Raw genomic sequence first — 27,264 nt, 5'->3', positions numbered from 1 at the left:
GTAAGAATTGCATCTCACAGGCACACTGACCATTTTTTACTTTTATACATTCTATTTCTGTACACAAAAGTTTTAGTGTGTGAAGTCCTGATTGGTATTCACCCCCCACTACATGGCACTTACCAGTCTGAAATGTAAAGAAATAAATTTTGTATTAATCCCCCCTTCCACCACCCATGATGCTCTTTCAGCAGAGTTTTCTGGATAGTAATTTGTCTAGTTCAGTAATCTGTCATCATAGACTGTATAGCACCCCCTGCACTGCCCAGTCCCATGTTTTGGTTGCCTGGAAACCTAATAACTAAAATAAAAAGTAGTAGCTAACAAAATGTAATAAAGTATGGCGATCTAGGTAGATAATTAAGTGCATTAATGACCAGTGCATGGGGACCACTCAGCCATAGTCATCAACTCTTTTTCAGAAAGTGTCTGAGCTAGCACATCATGATAGTACCTTTGACAAAAATCCCAGTCAAGTCAAGTCACTACCCAATATTTGGTGATAAGTTGTCGTGTTTTCTCTTCATATCATCTGGTTATCCATCCATCCATTATCCATAGCCACTTATCCTGTGCAGGGTCGCGGGCAAACTGGAGCCTATCCCAGCAGACTGTGGGCGAGAGGCGGGGTTCACCCTGGACAAGTCGCCAGATCACTGCAGGGCTGACATATAGAGACAAACAACCATTCGCACTCTCATTCACACCTACGGTCAATTTAGAGCCACCAGTTAACCTAACCTGCATGTCTTTGGACTGTGGGGGAAACTGGAGCATCCGGAGGAAACCCACGCAGACACGGGGAGAACATGCAAATTCCACACAGAAAGGCTCCCCATCGGCCACTGGACTCAAACCCAGAACCTTCTTGCTGTGAGGCGACAGTGCTAACCACTACACCACCATGCCACCCATCAGCTGGTTAGTGTCTTTATTTTCTCTCGATATACAGTATATAATCACAAAATGACTGCAGATTTGTGCTAGCAACAAAGTTGTATGTCAAATGAATAAAAATATTCACACTTGGGCATCGAGCATGTGTGCATTTCAAAATGATGACTTGTTAATCATAAAATCTAATCTCACCATTAAATCCTAAACATTATTCCATGATGACTTTTACTCAAAAAGATAAAATGAATCCCAACTGCAGGGGATTTCATCTAATCTGGCAACACTTCGAACACTTTGAATAAGTTTCAAGCACTGTTGGAATGCATGAGTGGAGAAACCACAATATTTCATTTTCATCACGACTGAACTGTTTAGTCATATGACACAAAGTGTCTTATTTTCATATGCTCCATTTAATCTGAATTTAAATATTTAAAACATTGACCTAAATACTTATGCTTGTTTTTCTTTCTCAGAGTCATTAGACTTTGTGACTAATATTGGCCTTTATTTCTAGGAGCTGGATTTTTAGTTCCTCCTCAGTAACAGACTCTTGTAAAACATTAAAACTTGTGTAGATATTAAAGACTAATCTGTTCTCGAGCAGACATACTATAGCACACTAACTCTCAAAGCCATATCATACATTTGCTATCAAAGTCACACATGTCTGGCTCATTTAAAAGCCACTCTTTGTGATGATGCTGAGCAGTTGCTATCAAAGCTCCAGTGTTCTTCAGAAAGGCTCTTATTTTTTAAGAACAACAAGCTCTGTGTAGTCCAACAGTCCACCAAAGGCGATTCGCAAATCATTGCTGGCTGCCATCTCGAACAGTAACACATGACAGAGAAGGCTAGCTGCCTAAGCTTGAGGGCACTGCACCTTGGTCACAAGCCCATTTTCCAGCTAAATCACTTAATTCAACTCACTCGGTTCTCTGGAAGAATAAGGGCAGGGCTTTATCTATTATTATCACTTAGTGTCTGCCGTTGAGATTGGCTTATTGACCTGTGTGTTTTTTGACAGTGGGGTGGCTGGAGGTCAGAAAGTCTAAGACAGACCTCATTTTCTAATGCAGCGGTCATCGATTTCAGAGAACAGGACACTGTGGTCATTTCCCTGCTCTAAGACATGATGTCAGCTAACTAAATGGTGACCAAACTGTTCTGGCCTCCAGCTTTCTTGGCGATAATTGGTGATTCCTGCTCTTACATCTCCATGTGTGGCCTAATTTCTATCCCTTCTTTGCATTTCCAAAGACATGTTCAACAGCAAGAATTGTCTCAGGCACAAATAAGCATTTTGCAGAGACCAAACATGTAGGAAAATCACCAGGGCAACAAAGTCCACAGCAGCTCAACTTTCTCAAAATGAGACCAGTATTTTATTCAATTGTCCATGTTTTTCAAGAACTTGAACAAGTAGCTTAACTGATTAATAGCAATATATTGGCTTCTGTCAATTAAAAAAAAAACATATTTGAGGGTTCAACAATTAGGTTTGGCAAGTGAGCCAATTTTTACAAGTATTGAATGGTTAAAATTACTTTCTGATAGTACTCCTCAAACAAACTATGATTTTACAGGACTGAAACCCTAAGAGGTATTTCTGTCCATAGAGCCATCTGTTATCTTGACCACCTATCCGTCAGGGTTGTGGGGGAAGTTGGAGTCAATCCCAGCTGACTTCAGACAAAAGGTGGGGTACAACCTGGAGAGGATGCTAATCTATCACAGGGCTACACAGAGACAAACAACCATTCACACCTTTGGGCAATTTAAAGTATTATATTACATGGATTTACTGTAGCAGATGCTCTTATCCAGAGCGACGTACAACATACCCAGAGCAACCTGGGGAGCAGTTGCAATCAGATCCCTTGCTCAAGGGCGCTTCAGCCATTCCTGCTGGTCCAGGGAATCAAACCATCAACCATTTGGTCCCAAAGCGCCTTCTCTAATCTTTCGGCCATGACTTTCCCAGAGTAGCCAGTTGACCTAATCTGCATACATTTGGAGTGTGGGAGGAAACCGGAGCATCCGGAGGAAACCCACACAGGCATGAGGAGAACATGCAAACTCTACACTGAAAGGCCCCAGTCAGCCGTGAGGTTCAAACCCAGAACCTTCTTGCTGTAAGGCAACAGTGTTAATCATTGCACCACCATACCACCCTGGTAACTCTAATCAAGGAAATTCTGACTCGCATCCTCATTCCCAAATCCATTATTAAAACAATAAAAAAAAAGTCAGTTAACATTTTACACTTTAACCACAACATCAGGCATTCACATGTTACAAAATATACAGCAAGTGAAGAACAGCAACTAAGCCAATTTTGGTGATTGCGGGTGTGTTAGCACGTGTTAGTATAGAAATGAGTGTGCAGAAAGGAACTGGCCACCCTACTGCTGCAATTCTGGCCAAGTTAACCAACATGGTTTGCCTCAAGCCTGGATTGAGTCCAGCAGTGATGATGATGTGTATAGAAACGAAGACCCAGTGCTGCAAAAATTACACGTTTACAAATGGAAGAAGAATGTTTTGGATCAAGATCTTTGTATAAAAAGTTTTGAAACTGGGATTTTTGGGATAGTATAGACTGGTGACCTAGCTTCCTTGATTTTGAATCTGGTACTCTACGAAGGATCATCCAAAGCTACTTTGCTTCAAAATTTAAATAGGCTGACATGATATACAGTAGGCCATACTTTAAACTTTATGTTATATCCACAGATGATATTTGAATACTCAGTAATGTTGATGCATAGCTTAAGAAGTTTCCCATTTCATTTACAAGCCAAATAATCTTGTTAAGCAGGTCAGAACTGGCCCTGAGCTACTATCTGCCAAGCCCTGCTATAAGCAATGTGAACAGAAGTACAAATAGGTTTAATACTTGTAATGTATAGTCCATCAAGAGATCTCTATAAATTAATTCTCTGTAAAAGGCTCTAGGCTACATACCCTCACATCATCTAGGCTACATTTTGTCTCTCTTCTTATCTTATGCTGAACCGAACAGACATTTGCTTATAGCCCCTGGAGATCAACAAGACCATTAGCTAGCTCTTCTCTCTTTGTGACAGAAGCATACACACAAACCTCAATGTCAAGCACTTATGAACTTTGGGAAAGGAAATATAAAGGTAAGGAGGTGATGCGAATGAGTTGAGAGCCTTCCAGGGTTAGAGAAGAGTTCGTGTCTGCCTTTTTACTGCATCAGTACTGCTGTTTGTCTGTTTTTCCTTTTGGTTTCCTCTTCTACATGCTGCCACAGTCACTCCATGTGACTTAATCAGTATGACATTGTCTCAAAGCCCTAGGAAATATTCTTTCTGTCTCTCTTCGTGGCACTCCCTCAGTCCATAAGGTTATACTGGCTGTGACAAACTCACTGTGGCACCTTTCACAGAGTCTCAATGCACATTTGCTCGCACACACACACACACACACACACTTCTCCTCTCTGCCTTTCATTTCCTATATACCAACTCCTGCTTCATTCCTTTTAGTGTAACCTAATACTTGTGCTGAATATCATATTTCTGAAATCCTGAAATGTTAAAGCATGTAAAATTCAAAAGGTTCTTGCTATAATTCGTGTACGTTGAAATGAACACACTGTGAACACCATTACCACATTTCTTACTTATTTTACTTGATGAGCCTCATATCATTTCATTTGCCATTATTAATTCACAGTCAACACATATGGCCATGTATACTAATCATCAATCTTCATGTACTCATGGAGATGAATAGTCTTCCTGCAGTAAACCCATGGTTCTCACTCCCAGTCCTGGTGAACCCTTACTCCTGATTAAGACCTTGATGATTGCTTAATGAGCTGTGTTAGATAGGTCAGAGTAGGGTAAACAGAAAACTTTTCCAAGCAAATGAGCTAGCAGGACCTCAGATTGAAAACCACTGAGCCAGTATGCATGTTCTCCTGAGCTTCTCAATAAAGATACCTTCAATTGTAGGTCATATAGTCATGTAGCTGCCTCGTATGAAGTCGTGGGTTATTAGAATCTTGATATGCATGAGGATGCCAGTTGCTTTTCCATATTTGTGACTGATTCTTCCTGTCCTGTCCTGTATTTGAAGCTTAGGAGTTTGACACCCCTTTGATTTGACAAGTCTGGCCATCGTTACTTCATTCCATGGAAGTGGCCCACAGCTCCACTTCCACTTAATTAGACATCACTATCTTCACACCTGTCAGTAGACCTAGTTGAGAAGAGAGAACCTTCTAAGGCTCTCTCATAGTCTCTTGACTTGTTCCAACTTGCAAGCATTGAAGTACTGAGAAGGTCATCACGTTGATCGTGGGTGACAGCCCATCCTCAGCAGAGATCTCTCCCCTGTCTTGCTCTCCACCAGTGTCTACCACATGCCTGGGCATTTTAGTGACATATGCTCATAGGCTTTCTTCAGCTGCAGACACATTAGCAGAGTCTTTCTCAGAGCCAAGGATGTTTATAGTGTGGAGGAAGGATTTGGCATTCAGGAAGCAGTGGCATTAACAGTCAGATTTTTCGCTCCTTCCTTTGGTTATTATAAGTAATAGTAGGAATAATAAAACCTCCTGGTTTTTTTTTCCTTTTTTTCCAAAATGGATATTTTCCCTTTGCAACAGGCCATAGATCATCATTTCATCCAGTTCCGACTTTGCCCCCACTCCAACTCTCTTGTTCCTGTTAATTTTCTCCTGATTTTCACCACACCATTTATTCACAGTGGTCTACCACTCTAATTTATTAGGCAGTGTCATGCTTCTTCTTAGGCACAGATAAATAATGTACATAGACATGCTACATGGATAATTGTCCTATATTATTTGGGAGGGAAAAAGCAGCGGTAAGGGATGTTGGAGGTCCCTGTGGCCCATGCTCTGAGCTGGCGTGTGATGGCGCTGACGTTCTGTGCTCGACTCACCTCGAGGGGATAAAATCCACTCAGGTTGAAATCTGGTTCAAGCCTCCACTGGGCCTACCACTGCTTCGGTGCTATCATTAATTCAGACGTACCATATTTCTTTTTTTTTGTTTCGCTTGCCATCTTTCTCAGAGCTTCACATCTTGCTTTTTTCTCTGTGCTCTGTGTCTGTCTTGCGTGTGGGCAGAAACCTCAGAGACACTGTTGTTGCTGCATGTGACCATTTCTCAGACCAAAGAACACCATGCTGTCCTTGATGAGAACTACAGGATATGTGTCTGCATATAATAAGGAAAACTGCTTAAAAACCTACCATGGACATCAGGCAAATCTTTGATTTATCAAACATTTCTCCTTATAACAGCATTACCAGATGCCTATTACCTATATGGTGGAAAAAAAATGCCACGACAAGCCTCACGATGCATCTTTTGAGCCACTCCACACTTGCCCCTTTAATTGGATCTCATCCTTTTGGTCCAGGTTTCCATTTTTGCCTGTGCAGAGGCAGACCAAGACTCATAAAGTGATGAAAAGTACCGTGAAGGAGATGTCATTTCCAGGGATGATGTCTTAAAAGGGCCATATATATATATATATATATATATATATATATATATATATATATATATATATATATATATATATATATATAACAAAGGGCTTGCTACAATGCCTGCCTCTCATCTCTCTTTGTGAATGTGTGTTCAGGCTTTGTTACTGGTTTGCAAGATCAAAGCTCAATAGTTTTCCAGCCTTCAAACAGAAGAGACATAGTGGCCCTGAAAGTCACTTTTATGGCAGATACTTTAATCCCAGGCTGTAACATTAGGACTGCATTGACAAGCAAAATACAGAGAAGAGGAGAGGTGCAAGGCCAGATTCTTTGTAAGGTGATGCCATGGAAGCAGGTCATGAAACACACTGAGCCTCATTAGCTGCTGTCCTTATGTTTTCTCTGGCAAAGGAAGCATGTTTTCTTTGTGTGCTCCTGAACCCAAGAACAATTTATAGGCCACGGCAATGAAAGAGAAGAAGAAGAAGAAACTGAATAGCCATGCCAATATAATGGAACAGAGAGGCATAACAAGAATAAATGAATGGTAAGGATCAGCCTGGGTAGATGGAGGATGTCCACCTGTAGAGAGGCTTAAACAGACGACATGATTTCCCTGATCCACTCCATGCCTAAATAATTCACAGCGTTGACATCCATAGACTTTTTAACATCGTTATGGGTTAAAGGCCTTTGGTTTGCAGGGTGCCGACACTTTGGAAGCATTCATGTCACATGAAAGTGTGATTAAAATTGAGTGAGCCTCTTGCATTTTTAAATATCAGCTGTGTTCGAGTCAGCTATGCTTGTAGAGTAGTGCAGCCCAATGCCAGCCTTCACTGTCAGCAGCATCAGCATCAGCCATGGATGCAAGTCTGAGCACTTCAGCATGCTGCAGCAGGCACAAAATATCAACACAAATTACTGTTTCCCCCCAATCCCTGCCACAAAGCCTCGCTTGCAAGAGCCATAACATAAAAGACAGCCGGCGCACCATGAAAAGGCATTTTTAAAGCTACAGGCTAAAGCTGTTACGTGTCAGATACGGAAACAATATGTGGTAATAAAATTAGCATACAAAGAATGAGTGGCGTAATCGCATTCCCATTTGCAGGCGCACACACACTTTCAGGCATGCAGACATCAATGGTGAGGATTACCTTGGCGGTTTTCAGATAACCTTAATTTGTCTCAGCAATCCCTTTGCCATTTTGTCTCTTCCTGAGCTTTGTGTTAAGAAGCTCTGTTTACCTTTTTATAGGAGTTGATGTACCTAACCAGACCACAATTAGATAACAGCATTCGGAAGGGGGAAAAAATGCCTTGGAGGGTTTGAGGAAAACCGTAGCTGTTAGCTTGCTTAAGCACCTCAAACAGCTTTTTTTTCTCTTACATCCTTTTTCCTCTAAATTCCCAGATACTGTTTCTTTTCTTCAAAGGATTTCAGTTTTCTGTCTGACTCAGCTTATTCACTTCACTGTTCTCCCAACGCTCCCAAAAAACACAAAGCTTACAGACTTGTGTTTTCTTCAAACCATGTTTACAGATCATGCAGTGTTCTGAATGGAGTTTGTAACAAGGTCAATCTATAAAAAGTCTGCATTTCAGTGTGTTGGGAACCAGGATGTGCTATTTACAAATGGAGTTGTTATTGTGTCATGGTTTCATGGTTTGTCGCAGTGTATGACCAGATAGTTAAAGAATTTTCCCTGGCACTTAATTATTTTTGTTTAGTGGAGCGAAAGCTACTGAATTCAAATCATAGACTTCCAATTTTATTAAATAGAACAATTAGTGGATTTAGGGCCATGTGGCCCTAAATTCTACACTATTATTTCTTGCTTCACCGTGATGCAATACAAAATACTATGTCATGCATTACGTGGTGGGCTTTCCATGTTCGCACAAGGCATTCTGGGATATAAATTTGAAACAGGAGAGGAAAATGGAGGACGAGAATGAAATGTCAAAGACTGACTACAGTAATGGAAAGCGAGAAGAAAAGACGTTATGTTATATACAAAGGAAAGGAAACGCAGGACCAAACTAATAAATATTGGCGTTCAGCGAGCACCTCGGTGTGATCAGCTGTTCGTTTAGTGACAGAATGATGGAACTGTCAGTGCACGGTCAAAGGTAAACCTGTAGATGACAGTAATGCAACACTGTGGATGCCAGCTGCTGTAAAACCCAAAAGAAGAAGACGACAATGCCGAAAGGTAAACCTGTGCATGCACGCACGGACTTCATCTATCTACTTGACTGTGCAAAGCGAGCAATTTCATGCACATTATTTGCTAGGAATCCTCAAATTAAATAACTTCCCAGCCACAGAATGGCCTGTTTTTTTTTTTTTTAAAGATATTACTGAAATAAACATATAATCACAATGACCAAATTTCAGAGGGAACTAAATTTCACCAGTTTTATGAACTCAAAAGGCCGTCTAGTTTTAATGTATAGGGGCAAAAAAAAACCTGGCCAGTCTTTCCATGACTGGAATATTTGTTCACATGTGCATTACAATTTACAGCAGCCTGTAAATAAAAATTTGCGAGTGGATGTGGAAAAATTCTGCTCACACTTTCAGCTTCTTTTAATACATCCTACTGAAAACAAAGTTATTTTTGTTAAATTTTTTTTTTATTTATTTTTTAAACCACCAGACCTAAATAAATAAATAAATAAACTAGAAAGAGACTGTGACTAAAGTCATGGTGATTTGCACTCGTTCTTACAAACCGGGATGTCTGGTCACCGTACCCTATAGATCCGGAACGGTAAGAGGTAGAGAATGGCGCTTAGTGAGGAAAGAAAAAAAAAGCCCGTTTTTCATGGATCATTCCAGTTCGGTGATCCAGATCAGCACCAAAAGTCATAGCAACTTAACTCAGCCCAGAGGTATTCTGCATGTTAAATTTAGTGATGATTGGTTGAAAACTGAGGGAGAAAGAGTGTCTTAAAAATGTTAGGATAATAATAATAATAATAATAATAATAATAATAATAATAATAATAATAGGAAGAAGAGGAATAATAAAGTAGAAAGATCTTGTGTGAGAGTAACAATTTGCACCAATTAAAAAAGCTGAGTCAGGAGAGGATTATGGTGAAGTGTATGGCAATTATAACCCTCCAAAATGGATGTTTTTGACTAGAATACTCTAATGGGTTCCATTGCTTCCTAGCGGTATCATACACTACTGCTATGAAACACACAGAACAACATGGTATTGTTGACCAAAACTAAACCAAACAGTTTAGTTTTGGCCAGGCACTGCCTGAAGTGATAATCACATCATCAGCTTTTCCTTAGGCTAATCATACACGATTTACACCACCACTCTTGCTGGACCAGTTGGGGGTTAGGTGCCTTGCTCAATGACACTTCAGCCAGTGCTGCTGGTCCAGGGAATCAATCTAGCGACCTTTGCATCCCAAAGCTGCTTCTCTAACCATTAAACCATGGCTTCATGACTTTACATCACACAAATAAATAAATAAATAAATAAATAAATAAATAAATATAGGTTTTTTTTGGCTATGCAGCACAGCACATTACTGTTAATACACAGCTGTTCTTCATCACCACTCTCTCAACAACCACATGATAAAAATAAATACAGTATTGCCAGTGTCAAAGTTTTGATAGAAGTCGTTTTCAGTAATCAGAGAGTGAAAGTTGTTTCTAAGAATAGAAGAAAAGGCATGCCTGTATCTCTGTACAACAATTTAGGTTTTCTTTTGTTTGTTTGTTTGTTTGTTTTTCCCATAATACAGTATTGTTCGTCTCGGTGTGAAAATTTCAAACCTCAGCGCTCTATTCGCAAAGTGAAGGCACCATCATCAGTTCAGGACTTGCCATAGCAAAAGCCATGGCTCCCATCTGATTCCACATCTCCTTCTCAGTGGCAATAAAAGTGCTTTCTTCCTGCACTCAGAGCCTATCATCATCTCCCTTTCTGCCACGGGCCCATATCTTTTATATGGCTATAGTCCACTCTACTGCCATTACACAGCCCTTCATGGTAACATTATCACTTAAGATAAGGCTCTAATAAACTGCACTCCTTTTTAGGAGGGGGGACTCTGACACTGCTCTTAATCTAATCGTGAAGTCAGGCTTGATGATCAGTGTTTTTTTTTTTTTTTTAACGAAACCCCTCCTGAGCCACTCACTCACCCCTCCCATTCTATATTCAGTAACAGATATAGAAGCAGAGTTAATCCTTTCACGAAAGATCTGAATCAATTTGGCTTAAGCAGAGGCCCGTGTGTAGGAGCGCACGTTCAGGCTGCTGGGAATTGGGACGAGGCCAGAACCCAGAAGCAACTTGCCAGCGGCTCCTGCACGATGTGCTGATTTGCTCTAATGTCCCCCGAGGACTGAGCAATGACCGATGCCTATTCGCCTGGGACGGTAGCCAGATCAAAAGCCCCTGCCAGAGTGCTTGAAAGGATAGCAAATCATTTAACCACTCCCGATAGCACATTAGCATTTTTGTGCTGCCGTACTGGCATGAAGTACCACCACAGTATCAAACTGCACTTGAAGCCAAGCTCTGGGACTGCGAGAAAGAAAATATATTTATACAGGCATGCTGACACAGACAGACAGGTAGATAGAAAGAATATTCAATATATCAGATGTAGCTCAAAGGAAAATCAAAATGTAATTGAATGACAGTGTTTAGAATACGAGGCCATTTTTTTTCTTTTTTTTTTTCTTGTATACTGCATGATGTTTGGCATTTCCTGGTGCAGAAAAATTCTCCAGTTGGCTCAGAGAGAAAGGTTAGCCAACACTGTGTGCAGCTGCAGCAGATCAGGACCATAAAGTGTGTAGGTGTGCTAAAACCATAGTCCTTCATCTCCCACTATGCTTCCTGCTATTAACGTTCATAAAAATAGATGCTTTTTTCCATGGTCAAGCAAACATGTCTTAGTGCATGATGTAATTGACAACAAGGAAAAAAGTACAGCAGCTTTTATGTCACATGCTTGCCACATGGTTATGGTTAATCCTTCTCTTAATGCCACTGACTCTATTTATGTCTGAAGAATGTAGAGGAAGCATGAAAAAATTACACTAAGGTAGATTACAGTGATGCAAAAATGATTGAAAGTGTATACTGTAAATGCATAGTTTGGCTCATAATAAGAACATCTCATCTCATCTCATTATCTCTAGCCGCTTTATCCTGTTCTACAGGGTCGCAGGCGAGCTGGAGCCTATCCCAGCTGACTACGGGTGAAAGGCGGGGTACACCCTGGACAAGTCGCCAGGTCATCACAGGGCCGACACATAGACACAGACAACCATTCACACTCACATTCACACCTACGGCCAATTTAGAGTCACCAGTTAACCTAACCTGCATGTCTTTGGACTGTGGGGGAAACCGGAGCACCCGGAGGAAACCCACGCGGACACGGGGAGAACATGCAAACTCCGCACAGAAAGGCCCTCGCCGGCCACGGGGCTCGAACCCAGACCTTCTTGCTGTGAGGCGACAGCACTAACCACTACACCACCATGCTGCCCATTTTTGTCTGTATAAAATTTAATGAATCAAAAATTGCTACAAACCAAGGTTTAATACTATAAATAAAATGTCCAACAGGTTCACTATATCTTCAAATAAATAAACGCAATTTATAAATTCTCCTAAGAATTCCTCTGTGACCTTGGAACAAATGATCAATGAAAACATAAAAAAAATGTCTTATAAATATTTTATATCAGATCTTGTATAACCTTAGTTAGACGCAGGTTTGTGCATTTATTAAAATCCAAAGCAGACAAATCCAAAACATGAAATAAAAGACAAAGTCAAAGTCAGGTCAGGGTCAGGCGAAGTGCAAATGTGAACAAGAGAGCAAAACAAGAATCAGACAAAGTCAAAAACCAGAATAACAAATAAGAAACATCAAGGATTGGTGAAGTCTGGTAACAACTACACAGAGTTATTTCCCAAATGTGTGTGTGTGTGTGTGTGTGTGTGTGTGTGTGTGTGTGTGTGTGTGTGTGTGTGTGTGTGAAGTGAGAGTGCTTATATCTTAACTGTAATCATCTGAAATGATGAACATGTGGGCGTGGTTAAAAGTCTGGCAATCGTGAATGGAGCAGTGTGCATGGCATGTGTATGTCGTAATCCGTGGCGGCCATGTTTGTCGGCCGCAGTGTGTTCTGGGAAGTAAAGATTGGTGTGGACTCCAGCGTAGACATAACACTTAGTACACAACACTCTGCTTGCCGACCTTCACTGGCTACCTATCGTAGCTTGTATCAAATTTATTAAGATATCAGTGCTTGCTTACCAGGCTCTCAAGGGGTTAGGGCCAGCATACCTCCAGAGTCTGAACTGATCCTACATGCCAGCCAGATCCCTTGGCTCCACTCCTACTGGTCACCTGACCCCTCTTCGTCTCTGCTCCTGCCCAGCCCACTCAAGACTGATGTCTGTCCTGGCTCCCCACTGGTGGAATGACCTTCCCATTGAAGTCAGAACTGCCGACTCCATGACCACCTTCAAGCGCAGACTGAAGACTCACCTCTTCACACTGCACCTCTCCCCTGCTTCCCTACCCACTGTATAACTGCATTTCGGTCTAGACCAACCCAGGCTGTGTATAGTCTTGCCTAGGGTTAGGCGTTTTAAGTTCTCTCTTTAGTTGGACTTTGTATGGTTGGTTTGTTTCCTTGGCTGTTTGTTGAGTATTGGTACTTCAACAGAATATTACACAAAATGTTATTATCTCACTTGTTCATTCGGTACTAGGACTTTATTGTCGAGAAGTTCAGCACTTTGTGTACCTAACTTTTGCACTCATTGTACGTCGCTCTGGATAAGAGTGTCTGCTAAATGCCATGTAATGTAATAGCTGAATACCAAGAGTAGCTTTAAATAACTCAAACAAATTTGAGTTCAACAGAATTTAAATTCAAAACAGTCATAAATTGAAAATTTCACAAAAAAAATCCGTAGTTCATTTTGAATAAGAATGTCATTGAACCTGCGTACATTATTTGGAATGAGCAGATAATGAGTTCTATACAGATACAACTAATGCTAAAGCTGTGCACCAAATTTCATCAAAATCCGTTCACTACTTTTTGAGTTATGTTGGGAACAGGCAGAAAAATCTTGGATCCACATACATATCCAGATCCTGGAAGTGCATACATATTTGGATTTGCATCAAAATCTAATCAATTGCTCTATGGTCTATGGCTCACCTTTCCACCAATGTTCATCAAAATCTGTTCACTACTTTTTGAGTTATGTTGGGAAAAGACAGAAAAATCCTGGATCCACATACATATCCAGATCCTGGAAGCGCATACATATTCAAATTTGCATCAAAATCTAATCAATTGCTCCATGGCTTATGGCTCACCTTTCCACCAATTTTCATCAAAATCTGTTCACTACTTTTTGAGTTACATTGAGAATAGACAGACAAACAAACTGAAAAGTCGTGCAGAGTGCGATACTTGCGAAAATCACAAAGAAATGGAAGTTTTCGCCGATTAGGTGTTTTTACAAGATTTGATCTTGGTGACCTTGACCTTTGACCTTGACCCACCAAAAACTAATGATATCTTTGTGTGACCCTAGTGAGGTGTCTGGTGCATTTTGGTGAAGATTGGTTAAGAAATGACGATGCTAGAGCACCAACAAACAAATGGACAAACAGACAAATCAACATACTTGCAAAAATCTCAGCTTTTCGCACGTAACAAATGGAAGCAAAAAACAAAGTTGGCAGAGGTAAACAAGCAGTCTGATTTGAAGATCATCAGACAAGGGCCCAAAGAAAGATGGCATTCATGAACAGGAACAAGCAGCAATGCATTTACAGCATTCATTCATTCATTCATCCTTAGTAACTGCCTGCTCATGTGTAATAACTGTGTAAGCAGGATTAAAAAAATAAATAAATGAAATGAGTGATGTTGCTGAGGCAGAATTCAGCACTGCCAGCATGGTGTGTGTCATTTCTACCTCAGAATCTTTTTCCAATGTTTTCCAGTGTTTCAGTAAACGTCACTTCAGGTTTAAATCTGGATACAGATAAACACTCACTGGTCATTTTAATCAGAACTTGTTTTTGATTCTAAGATTCCTGTTCTTGGCTATAGGAGTGGAACCCAATGTGTTCTTCTCCTGTTGCATGTAGAGATGCTTTTCTGCTCACCACGGTTGTAAAGAGTTGCTATGATCCTTCCTGGCAAAAAAGCTCAAACCATTCTGTCCATTTTCCTCTGACTTCTCTTATCAACAAGGCGTTTGTTTCCACCCACAGAGCTGTCCCTCACTCGACTTGATGTTTTTTGTTTTTCCACACCATTCTGTCTGTATAAACTCTAGAGACTGTTGTTTGTGTGTGAAAACCCTAGATGATCAGCAGTTTCTGAAATCCTCAAAGCAGTCCATCTGGCTCAAACCAACACCCATGCCACAGTGAAAGAAAGTCACACTTTGAGATCACAAAGTTCTCCATTCTGATGTTTGAAGTGAACATTAATTAACTGAAGTTCTTGATTTGTATCTGCATGATTTGATGCATTGTGCTGCTGTCAAGGGATTGGCTGATTAGAGAACTGCATAAAACAGCATGTGTAAGGGTGGGTGTCCCTAATAAAGTGGCTCGTGAGTATAGATACTCTTATTTACAGCACTAAACAGATACAGACAGCAGAACTGCACTGCAGATCTAATTTCCACAATTGGATATAAAACTGAGCAAAATGTTTCTCCATCTACAGGCAAAGAGGTTAATTCAGAACAGCTGCACTGGTAGCCTGTGTGTGTGCGCGTGTGATAATCCAGGATAATCCAGGTGCTCCTCAATGAACCGTCAGGGACCGTCAGGGAATCAAGACCATTTTACCACATCCTACACTTCATCTGACATGAGCTTCAGTGCCTGGTGTCAAACGCTCCTCCGCTTCCATCAACAGATGCCTGAACAAAACCGACGAGCCCTGGCACTTCGCCAGAAAAGAGAATGGTAGAGCAAGAGTACATGTATATCTGACTCTGTCTGCACAGTAATCCCACCTTCCCTTAGATAATTATCTGAGTAAGTATAGCAGAGAACCAGGGCTTTACTTAGGTTCTGATTATCGAACATATAGGCTAACAGGATATCATTCATTAGATCGCTTGTGAAAAAAAAAGAAAGAAAAAACCCACAATGGGTGGAAATGACAGCAAATTAGCTTATTCGGAACAAATGTGAGGTTAGAGAGCTACTGTTGGAGCCTGTGGTTAAATATTAGCTAGAAATCAATGAAGCATAACGTTAGAGGCGGCACAGTGTTGTAGTGGCTAGCACTATCGCCTCACAGCAAGAAGGTCCTGGGTTCGAGCCCAGCCGCTGGCGAGGACCTTTTTGTGTGGAGTTTGCATGTTCTCCTCGTGCCTGTGTGGGTTTCCTCCGGGTGCTCCGGTTTCCCCTACAGTCCAAAGACATGAAGGTTAGGTTAATTGGTGGCTCTAAATTGACCGTAGGTGTGAATGTGAGTGTGAATGGTTGTTTGTCTCTGTGTGTCAGCCCTGTGCTGACCTGGCGACTTGTCCAGGGTGTATCCCGCCTCTCACCCATAGTCAGCTGGGATAGGCTCCAGCTTGCCTGTGACCCTGTAGAACAGGATAAAGAAGCTACAGATAATGGATGGATGGAAGTGTGAGCCAGGTGGCACAGTGGTGTAGTGGTTAGCACTGTTGCCTCACAGCAAGAAGGTTCTGGGTTTGAACCAGTGGCCAACGAGGGCCTTTCTGTGTGGAGTCTGCATGTTCTCCCCGTGTCTGCATGGGTTTCCTCCAGGTGGCTACAGATAATGGATGGACGACGTTAGAGGCAAATGTACTTCCAAAGTTGAGACCAAATCAGGGTTGTTCAGAAAATCTGACATAGCTGGCAAAATAAAAGTGTAGTAGGTGGCTCTGGAATTTGGGGTGCTAATGCTAGGGGGTGTAAGGGCATGCCCCCCTGAAAATTTTGAAATTTACTCGCCTTCTGGTGGCTTCTGGCGCATTCTCAGCTAATAAATTATGAACCATTTCCCTGTAAAATACTTGCAAAATATGTATGAAATTTCCCTCCAGATGTGTGTGTGTGTGCTTGGCTTTCTCAGTTACCCTCTGTGGTACACTGCCTGGCTCTGTAACATAAATAGATATGCTACGGCATGGTCACATTGTCGAGCTCAGCCAATCAGAGCGTGAGAATCAATCAACAAATATGGCGTTGCTTCCGGTCATGCTCGACCCAAATCGAAGACAGTTTTGTGGTGGAATAATTGGATTTGCAGCATATTATGGACAGTGGAGACAATATAAAATTGCTTGAACATTGAAAGGCATGTTTTTATTTTCTTTCTGGGATCGAGTAGCCGGCGCAGACCGTCTGTGTAGGCGGAGAAAACCGCCGGTCGCCAGCGCTTGTGGACATCTCTGCCAAATTCATACGTTAGAGCTCTTTTACTCAATCAGTGTCCTGATTGTTATCCACAAAGTACTCATCCTTCAGTCTCCAACCTTCATGAAAACCTCAGCATGAAACGCAAGCGGGTGAAGGAATGTAGTGAGATTGTGAGAGACAAGGAGAGAGAACAAAAGTAAGGTGTAATTTTCTAGTGTCTCAGAAATCTCCAGTAAAACCTTCTCTGGACCTTATCAGATTGGCAACCCAATTCCTCAACCTCTCACGGTCCTGACGCATGAAATATGTCTCAGCAATCCTGTCAGCCCATTCACTGCCGCTTTACAGAGGACACACAACATTATAGTCAGCTCACCATGCAGCAGTGGGTGATTTACGCCCTGCAATAATAGCCCGACTGCTCTGGCTACAATATCCAAACTGATTATTTTGCAGTTTTTATGCTGGGAGCTTTGCTGAGAAAATGACTATGAGACTATGGAGCTATACCTCGAATTCACACTCGACATCATACACAAGTGGCAAACGTGCATAGCATAAGCATATTAGAAGAATTGTTCCATCTAAGCCGGACCTCTTTTGAGACGTTTCTATTCTGTAAGCAGAAAATAAAACAGCAGGAGGTTTCATTTTTATCAAGGAAACATGGATGGTTTGAAGAGTTGAAGCTGGGCCAGCTGGAATTACAACACAACTCACCTTCAAAAAGGATGTGGTTATAAAAAAAAAAGGGATGATGAATACAAAGCATAGTTGTGTTTATTCGTTGAGTTAATAATGTTGGTATAATGATGATTATTCTATCCACATTGACTGGATATGAGCAATCGGGCGCTCTGATTGGCTACTCTACTACTAGGCTATCAGCTCATATACTATGGGTAGAGAAAACAAAATGGCGGAGCATGTTGCTGAACCAACCGAGGATGAAATAAAAACTCTACTCAAAAACAAAACCATAAAAAAGCAACAAAATATGGAATGAAAGTATTTGATGGTAAAAACGTATCTTTTTTTTATTTTTCAAGAATTATTAGCACATTTTTCACAAATTGCTCCTGTCATTTCGCCAGTTTCTTTACACTCTAAGCGGAAATGATTTCGTCGGACATTTGGTACAAAGTTCTTATTTATCAAATTTGCAAAAAATAAAAATAAAAACGCTCTGTTTCTCAAAATCCAGTGAATGTGGATGGAATAAAACCGTTATTCCACTCAATCTTGTCGTGCATGGCTTACAGCCGACTCAGTGCTACAAGCCTCGTCGGCTATCAGCTCATGTACGACTCGATTTCGTGGAATAACTGTTAAGTATCATTACCATACAAACAAATCTACAGGTCACATGATCATTAACAGTGGTCCAGATCATGACTGGACTTTAAATGTGGATCAAAAGTTACTCTCTGAATTCTCGCAATCAGGTTTTGGGTGAAGTTGGATTATTTGAACTTTGAACATAATGTACTTTGATACCTTAACCACACACACTGTATATTTCATAAACATGATCGCAAAATATTTGCATTTACTTTATAATCTGTCTAGATCATGTTCTACAAGAAATACGTTGGGTTTCTTAGTTGGTATGTTTTGCCAGCTAGCTGTCCTGCAAAAAAAAAAGAAAAACATCCCCATCTTGATTCTTGTGCATCAGGCTGCAATTTAGACGCCATTAATCCCCGTCTTTTAATCCGTCCCAAAATCCTGGCTGTGTCCTGAGATGGCCATTGTTCCCACCATATCAGTCAGCCCTGTCCCTACCCCACCACTTTATCTCCAGCCGGCCTGAAAGAAGCAGAAGGAAGTAAACAGGGTTGCTCCAGATGACCCCATGACCATGACAGCATCTGGTTGAATTACTTAACTTTGCGCCCAGCAGACGTGTAATCCAGGATAATGGGCATCAATCCGGATAAATCCTGTCCATCTCATCCACATTCCACATGAACAGGCTTGAAATGGTGCATTATCATCCAGAACGCACAGTAATCCAGGACAAATTATGGAGAAGAAATTGGATTATGGATTATCATGTGAAATATTCGTGCAATTCTCCAAAAAGACTTAAGAAGTTGCAAATAATTATTTGCTAAGTTATGACAACAAGCCGATGAAGCGAGAAATCGCACCGTGCTATTCAAGAAAGACTGACAATATTGAGACGTTTGAAGTTTCCGCTTTCAGCGTGTGCACAATACGACTGAGTGACATTTTAATTACCAAGCTGCTGTGGACTATTCAGGCTGCAGCGAAGCAGTTGGAAGGTTCACAACTGGAAAAAAAGGAGGAAGGGAATGAACGGAAGACTGAGGAACAGAGAGCAGGCAGGGGTGAGAATGAAAGAGAGCTCAAGAGAAAGAGAATTAGCACTAAATCATGGCAGTGGAGAGACACAGAGACATGAAGGAGTGGAAAAAAAAATGCTTGACATCATCTGTATCCCACTAGCTTCAAATATGTGATTAGGATTTTTTTTTTTCCAGCATTTATACCAGGACCTGCATGCTCTTTAAATGGATCAATAGGGGTTTTTTTTTCCCCTTTTGTCCAGCATTTATACCAAGACCTGTGTGTTCATTAAATAGATCAATAGGTTTTTATTTTTTGTGTGTTTGCTTGCTTTGTTTTTGTCCATTGTTCATTACATGGATCAGTAAGGGGTTTTTTTTCCTTTTTTTTCTTTTGTCCAGCATTTATACCAGGACCTGTGTGTTCATTAAATGGATCAATTTGTTTGTTTTTTATTTATTTATTTATTGTCCAGCATTTATACCAGGACCTGTGTATTTATTAAATGGGTCAATAGATCTATCTATCTATCTATCTATCTATCTATCTATCTATCTATCTATCTATCTATCCATCTATCCATCTATCTATCTATCTATCTATTGTCCAGCATTTAAACCAGGACCTGTGTGTTCATTAAAGCTTCTAGGCAACGGTTTTAATTTTATGCACATTTGAAACTTTATATGTTAAAAAACCCTCTGTAATTTTCTTCTGGTCCCAAGAAGTATTGTTAATAACTAATAATTAAAATAAGTCAGCGCGGATTGTGGTGAATTTCTGTTCGGCTATTTTCGTGACCACTCGGCGCGTGACGCCATTTAAGCCAAACAAACCGCTTGAGTTGAGTCCACTTCCGTTTACTTATATTGCCGTTCGGCTTACGTGCAGACGTGGATTCAGGAATTTCCAAAGAAAAAACATGCCTTATTGTTGTGCAGTGAACTGTAACAACGGGACCGGTTCAGGAAGAAGTTTTTACCTTTTTCCGAGAGAGGAGAGGAGGTAGAGAGAGTGGATTGGCTTTTTCCAGAAGAGGAGAAGAGGCGGAGCGAGTGGGTTGGCTTTTTCCAGAAGAGGAGATGAAGCGGAGAGAGTGGATTGTGTGCGTGAAGCCAGAGGGTTTTTTTTTTCCCGGAAGAGGAGAAGAGGCGGAGAGAGTGGATTGTGCGTGTGAAACAAAATCAAGCAGTCAAAGAAGAAACGGAGCAGCAATGCTCAAGCAAAAAGGAGAAGATTGGAGGTAAACATTTTTACTTTTGCTTGCAAATGACAAGTCAAGAATCCTGAGGGATCCTGTACAATCATTGTGAAAATGAGACAAAGGGATATTTCCTTGCTTAGGGTAGGCTATAAATAGTAAATAATGCCGCGGATGGCAGGCTAATGTGGCCTACCGGCGCACTGTCAAGTAATTGTTACCTATATCCACTAGAGAGGGCGGTTTAATTATTCGTCAAAAGGGCTCTTATTTAGTATTACGACGAAAGTAAGAATTTATCATAACTACCAGGATAAATCGTTTGAGCGCAAGTCTTGTTGAGGTCTCGGGTCACCGCGATCAGAGTCGGCTGAGTCGCTGTCCAATTCCGAGGCTGCACGGTCAAACCAGTGAGCCACATTCACCGATTGCTTCACAACGGCCATAGGTTCATACATATATGGTTTCACCTCCTGATATTTAATTTGGAGAGTTCCTACTTCAAAATCGCTATCGCTTTCAGACATTTTACACAACCTTTCATGACCAAAGTCCGTACACTTGTGCTCGGTTCGCAGGTAAACACAGAGCTGCTCCCAGTCTGTTTGGCTTAAATGACGTCACGACGACGGTCCCCGGTGGTGAAAATGCACATAAGTGAGATGTAAACAAACCTTCGGAAATTGGGCAAAACAGTATATTTTAACCGTTTTATTCAATTTTAGGGTGCAAATTAAACACTAGGAAAATTGAATTCGCTTTTTGGTTCGTTCTTCTAGACAATAAAGTTGATATTCTACATTTCACCTCTGACCCTTGCCTATGACCTTTAAATGGGTCAGTAGATCTATCTATCTATCTATCTATCTATTGTCCAGCATTTATACCAGGACCTGTGTGTTCATTAAATAGATCAATAGGTTTTTATTTTTTGTTTGTTTGCTTTTGTCCAGTGCTCATTAAATGGATCATTTTTCCCCCAGCGTTTATACCAGGACATGTGTGTTCATTAAATTGATCTTTTTCCCCCCTGCTGTTGCTGAAGTGTCCACCTCCTTCATTTGCAAACAATGACAAAGACGCTTAAAGGCAAAATCCACGATGATCCACTCAAATACCTGCAGAGGGATTTAGCCCTCGCTTCATCTCTACCTAAACAGAGTTGACTGATGCAGCGGCACTTTAATGCTTTAGTCTGTCCAGCTCTCTCTCCTCCTCATCTGTATATTCTGTTCAAACAGATCACCTTCCAAAGCTTTCAAGTTCATCCTAATACTACTGTCAATACCATTCACACTTGTCATCTCGTGCATCACTAACTACCCTGGCTGAGTCTCTGCTGTAACTCACTCAGAGCGACGATATCGTAGACAGGAGCTGCGCTGCATTCTCTAACTTCGAGTCCAACTTTTGCTGTCTTGACTACTCCTGTCTTAGATTTCTCCTTAATATCATCATGTTAAAATGGTGGGTGAGGAAAGAAGCTTTTGCTGTTAGGACCTAATAAAGAAACCTGACCTTTATCCTTTATGTTTGAGATTGCTTCTTTTCTTTCTCTCTCTCTCTCTCTCTCTCTCTCTCATTAAATGCCATTGTAACTGTGCGAGGAATAACACCGTCTCCATGTGACATCAGCGCAGCACAAAACCCACTGATGTATCACAGGAATAAGGAAAATACAGCATCAACCACCAAAAATCACTAAACACACATACTTCATTACGTGTGTGTGTGTGTGTGTGTTATAAAAAATGCATTATTTAAAGAGTATGTAAAAATTTTAGATGTTAATATTTAGTTTGATCATGTGATGAACGATGAGTCCGGGGGCTTGAGCATGTTCATGTGCCGCTATGTCAGACAGAAAGATAATCAAAGCTACACTGAGAGAATAAGAGAAGCACACCCCCCCAATATTCAGTTTTGTATTATCTTTTATTCCAAGTTCATCACGAGTGTTGCATCTATTTTTGAATGGATGTATATTTGTATCTATTTATTTATTTCTGTTTATTTTCTCATGTGGAACCAAGCTTTGGCAATACAAATGTTACTATTTGTCATGCCAATAACACAACCTTTGAATTTGGGAAAAAAAGTGTGTGTGTGTGTGTGTGTGTGTGTGTGTGTGTGTGTGTGAGAGAGAGAGAGAGAGAGAGAGAGAGAGAGAGAGAGAGAGAGCATGAAAGAAAAGAAAGGGAATGAGAAAAGATGAAAAATAAGACAATGACAGAGCAATTGAGAGAGAGAGAGCAGTAGAGAGAGAATATGGGAGAGATAAAACAGCAGAGGGAGGTAGAGAGAGAGAGAAAGAGAGAGAGAAAGAGAGAGAGAGCGCAACATAGAGAGAATATGGGACAGACAGAACCGCAGAGGGAGGAAAAGAGAGATGACAGATTGAAAGAAAATAAAGGAAATGAGACAGAAAGAATGACAGCGCAATTGAGAGAGAGACAAAACAGCAGAGGGAGGAAGAGAGAGAGAGAAAGAATATGGGAGAGACAAAACAGCAGAGGAAGAGAGAGAGAAAGAGAGAGCGGACAGAATAAAAGAAAAGAAAGAGAATGAGAAAAGATGAAAAACGACAAAGAATGTCAGAGCAATAGAGAGAGAGAGTGAATATGGGAGAGACAAAACAGCAGAGGGAGAGAGAGAGAGAGAGAGAGAGAGAACAGAATAAAAGAAAAGAAAGAATGAGAAAAGATTAAAAATGAGACAGAAAGAATGTCAACGCAATAGACAGAGAGAAAGGACAGAATAAAAGAAGAGAATGAGAAAAGATGAAAAATGACAAAGAATGTCAGAGCGATAGAGAGAGAATATGGGAGAGACAAAACAGCAGAGGGAGAGAGAGAGAGAGAGAGAGAGAGAACAGAATAAAAGAAAAGAATGAGAAAAGATTAAAAATGAGACAGAAAGAATGTCAAAGCAATAGATAGAGAGAAAGGACAGAATAAAAGAAAGAGAAAAGATGAAAAATGACAAAGAATGTCAGAGCGATAGAGAGAGAGAGAATATGGGAGAGACAAAACAGCAGAGGGAGGAAAAGAGAGAGAGAGATGAAGAAAGAAGAAAGGGAATGAGAAAAGATGAAAAATGAGACAGAAAGAATGTCAGAGCGATAGACAGAGAGAGAGAGAGAGAGAGAGAGAGAGAGAGAGAATGTGTGAGAGAGAGAATGGTAGATGTGTGCAGCACTGCCCCTGGTGGAGAGACAATTCACACTTGTGCGTATGTCTGCTTTGAGAGGATGCACAGCAAGAAAAACTGTGTGCATGCGTGAGAGAGAGAGAGAGAGAGAGAGAGAGAGAGAGAGAGAGACCTTGACCTCTATCCTGTGAAATGAGCAACAAGACTATGTAAGAAGTGGAAAATAAAGAGGTGGAGAAACAGGAATGAAGGAAATACAGTAAACATAAAAAACAGGGATGAATCAGAGATTCTGAGAGAGAGAGAGAGAGAGAGAGAGAGAGAGAGAGAGACCTTGGACAGACGGCTTGCCTATGGTGCTTCAGCAATCCGGTGAGCTCTTCTGGCCCACTGCTCACCATCAGTCACTCCTCACCACCAGGTGTGTGTGTGTGTGTGTGTGAGAGAGAGACAGAGAGAGAGAGAGAGAGAGAGAGAGAGAGAGAGAAGTGCCCTAAATAAGCACCTGTGAGCACTTGAAGAATTCTGCACAGACTCTCCTGAACTTCCACAGTGGCCACTGGGCTCTCTCTTGCTCACACACACACACACACACACACACACACACACACACACACACACACACACACACTTTTGAGTAAGGTCCACTTGTCAGATATTCCCATAACTGCAGAGACATTTGGTCCCCATCAACAATTAAAACTCTTGCCATTATTCTCCTCCTGTACTCTTATTCTCGATATTCTCTCTCTTCTTCCTGCTGACGCAGATTGCCTCCTTTAATGAAAGCAATAATTTGTAAAACCCTGTTCAGCTGTGAGGAGTGTATCCTCCTGGGAAACTGCAGCCATTCAGATGCGGGTCATTAACTGGCGTTTACTTGCCACGCTGTAGCACGCAGGGCTGAGTGGCAAAGCTGAGCGTCTCCATCAATCACCATCATGAGATGATCATGACAGGGACTGCGAACCAAGCATGAAGCAAACTTTCATTAAAAAAAAATGTGTAGAAAACGTTCGATATCAGCCGTCATCTTTCTTGGTTCAGTAAACAGCCTTTGTTCGTCTCCTTTGCGATTAATCAGTTGAACTGACTTGAGAGATTCAGCCCTGTCAATTTGATCCATCTATAGGAAACATCTCTAATAATCACTTCCACACACACTCAGAAGAGCAGCACATTCTGAGCTCCAGGCTCTTATATCATGCCAATGTGCTTACATCTGATAGGAAATAAATACCCTCAAGGTAAATCATCACAGCATGCTGAGATGGGCATGAGACGGGCATGAACAAATGTGTGCAAATTAAAAAAAAAAATTATAATAATCACCTAGTCTCAATAAACATCCCGAAGTTATCCCTGATAATAAACCTGGCAGTATGTTGCGCAAAAGCACACAGTAATAAAAGAACAAGAAAAGCAATCACACTTCAAGCACCATCTGATCTTTTCTGAATTTTCTCAAAATTCAGTCCGAGCATCAACCTGGCAGGCTGTCAAGATTATACATGGGCAAAAGGCCGCAGTTTTAAAAACCATCAATCACAAGCAAACTTCGAGCCCTTCTCATAACCTCTATCCACTTATGACAAATAAAAAGGAAAAAAAAAAGATCAATTAACGCATTAATGAACTCGATTCATAAACATATCAGGCTCCTGAGACGAGGTAGGGATGTGCGAAAGTGCAAGCAAAAACACATCGTTTTTAAATCAATAAGAGTCATGAGAAAACTTCGAGCTCTTCTCACCACCTCGGTGCTCTCTGAATGAATCGATAAATAAATAAAGAAGTAAATAAGCAAGTCAGAAAGCATGAATAAACATCATGAAATTAACCCCAGTCATAAACCTGGCAGCCTGTCGGGATTACAGATGGACAAACATACACAGGAATAAACTCAGTAAGAAATAGAGTTAAACTTCGGGCTCGAATCATCATCATCATCATCATCATCTCAACACCCCCCCCCCTTCAGATAAATAAATAAAGTGAATAAATATCACAAATTATCTCTAAGAATGTCAAGATTGTGAATGTGCAAAAGGACCAAGTTATCAAAATCCAGAAGAATCAAACCTCTGGTAAACAAACTAAACAAAATGAATACATTTCCCACAAAAAGAAGAAGAAAAAAACACTCTAAATAAATAAATAAATACCTTTATTATTTGTTTTTTTCTATAAAATATGAATAGCTTTGCCAATTATTTATAACCATGCTTTGGCACCTGACTAGTCTGACAGAAACAAACAAATCAACAATTTGTAGTGGTGTGTGTATTATTACTGCTCTATCTCAGCGTGCATGAGTGAGTTTTCACGAAAGCCGGTGGACCAGTGAAGAAATCATGAAACAAGGAAATCGTTAAATTCACACCAGGGTGCCTGTTTGGCTCTGTTTGTTGCGTGCCATGTAAAAATCACATCTTCTCAGATCCAAGCAGAAGGCACAGCCGGTGTACGGCAAGGAGAAAAAGAAGAGCGTACACAAGCAAGATGTGAAAGTCACATGTCTCTGTCTAAAGTGCCAATCTGCTGGTCACTCGTGCTATCGAGAAGATCCTGCCCGACGCTTCAGGATTACAGCACGCCTTATTGTGAATTACAAATGACCAAGGGGATCCCTGACCTTTCGGACAGCTCTGTCCTACCAGAAGAATGACCCTGAGTTTTAAAGCGAATGAGCGAGCCCATGTCATAGAGAACCACCTGATGGTAAAAGCAGACATGTGGCATCTTCCGGCCACACTGAGATCCAGCGTGGAGGTCTGATCAGGATGAGGAGGAACAGTGTGGGGAAGTGTTGGGCACACTCCAGTCCAGGATCATCAGGAGGAATGGATGAATGAGGACTGAAAGACTCAGTGCGTGTCTGTGTTAGTGTGTAACTTTTTTTTTAGGATGCGCACATGCACAATTAAAGCTTTTTTTTTTTTCCCCTACAGCCAGTGGAAGTCAGGAGCATGCACATGAGGAGGAAAACAAAACATTTTGTCAAAGCAAAGCCAGTCATTTAATCTAGGCTAGAAATAATTGCAAGCTATACCCCATATGTCAGTGTGTGTGTGTGTGTGTGTTTGGAGAACAATCCTGAAGATAATGCATGAGAGAGAATTATAAGGCAGTAGAACTCTGATCATGTACCAGAAGTGTTTGTGGAAGCGAATAAAACGCAGCATGTCAAAATCCGCTCTGAGCAAGTCGGTCGGTGACCGGTTTCAGCGCGCGCTGTCGGGCAGAGGCGCGCGGGACAGCAGTGAAATCAGCGCGAGCCGGTGCGCTTACCGTGAACCGTGAGCCAAAAGAGCAGCAGGATCAGCACCATCATCTCGGAACCAGTGCGCACGAGCGGGTGTCGGTGACCTCTAGGGCTCTGGGACGCGCAGCCGTGAACTTCTCGTGCCAGGCGCGCGCTTCTTGCTGAATCCGGTGCGTTTCTGCTTCTTCTCGAGCGCTCTGACGCTTATATCGAGTGCGCGCGTATATGTGCGTGTGCGCGTGTGTGCGCGCAAAAGTGCGTGCCCGCGCACCGAGGCTCCTGTTGATGTGCGGCCGGTCTCTGTCTGCCCTCGCGCTCAGCGAGGACAGCGCTCTCTCTCTTTCTCTCTCTCTCTGAGACAGGGGCGGGGTTTAATGTCAAACCCCTCCCCTGGGCGGAGCCAGTGTGTGTTGTGATGAAATTAAGGGTTGTTTTATACAACGCAAGCTAAAAATCACATTTAACACTTATTATCTTCAATATCAAAAGGCTTGACTAAATAAACTT

At 41.3% G+C, this 27,264-nt stretch overlaps 1 protein-coding gene across 1 annotated transcript in view; it reads right to left on the bottom strand.

Moving 5' to 3' along the window:
• The window catches only part of kirrel3b (kirre like nephrin family adhesion molecule 3b), a 541,192-nt gene extending 514,234 nt beyond the window's left edge, over nt 1–26,958 (bottom strand). The window contains exon 1 of the mRNA XM_060924114.1: nt 26,784–26,958. Within this exon, the coding sequence (XP_060780097.1) occupies nt 26,784–26,826 (43 nt within the window). The 5' untranslated portion in view covers nt 26,827–26,958. The remainder of the gene's footprint in view (nt 1–26,783) is intronic.
• Nucleotides 26,959–27,264: the final 306 nt, after the last annotated feature.

Source organism: Neoarius graeffei, chromosome 6 (genome assembly GCF_027579695.1).
Source record: "Neoarius graeffei isolate fNeoGra1 chromosome 6, fNeoGra1.pri, whole genome shotgun sequence".
Lineage (NCBI taxonomy): Eukaryota > Metazoa > Chordata > Actinopteri > Siluriformes > Ariidae > Neoarius > Neoarius graeffei.
Note: the sequence above shows the minus strand (reverse complement) of the source record. Positions and strands in the feature narration are given on the sequence as shown.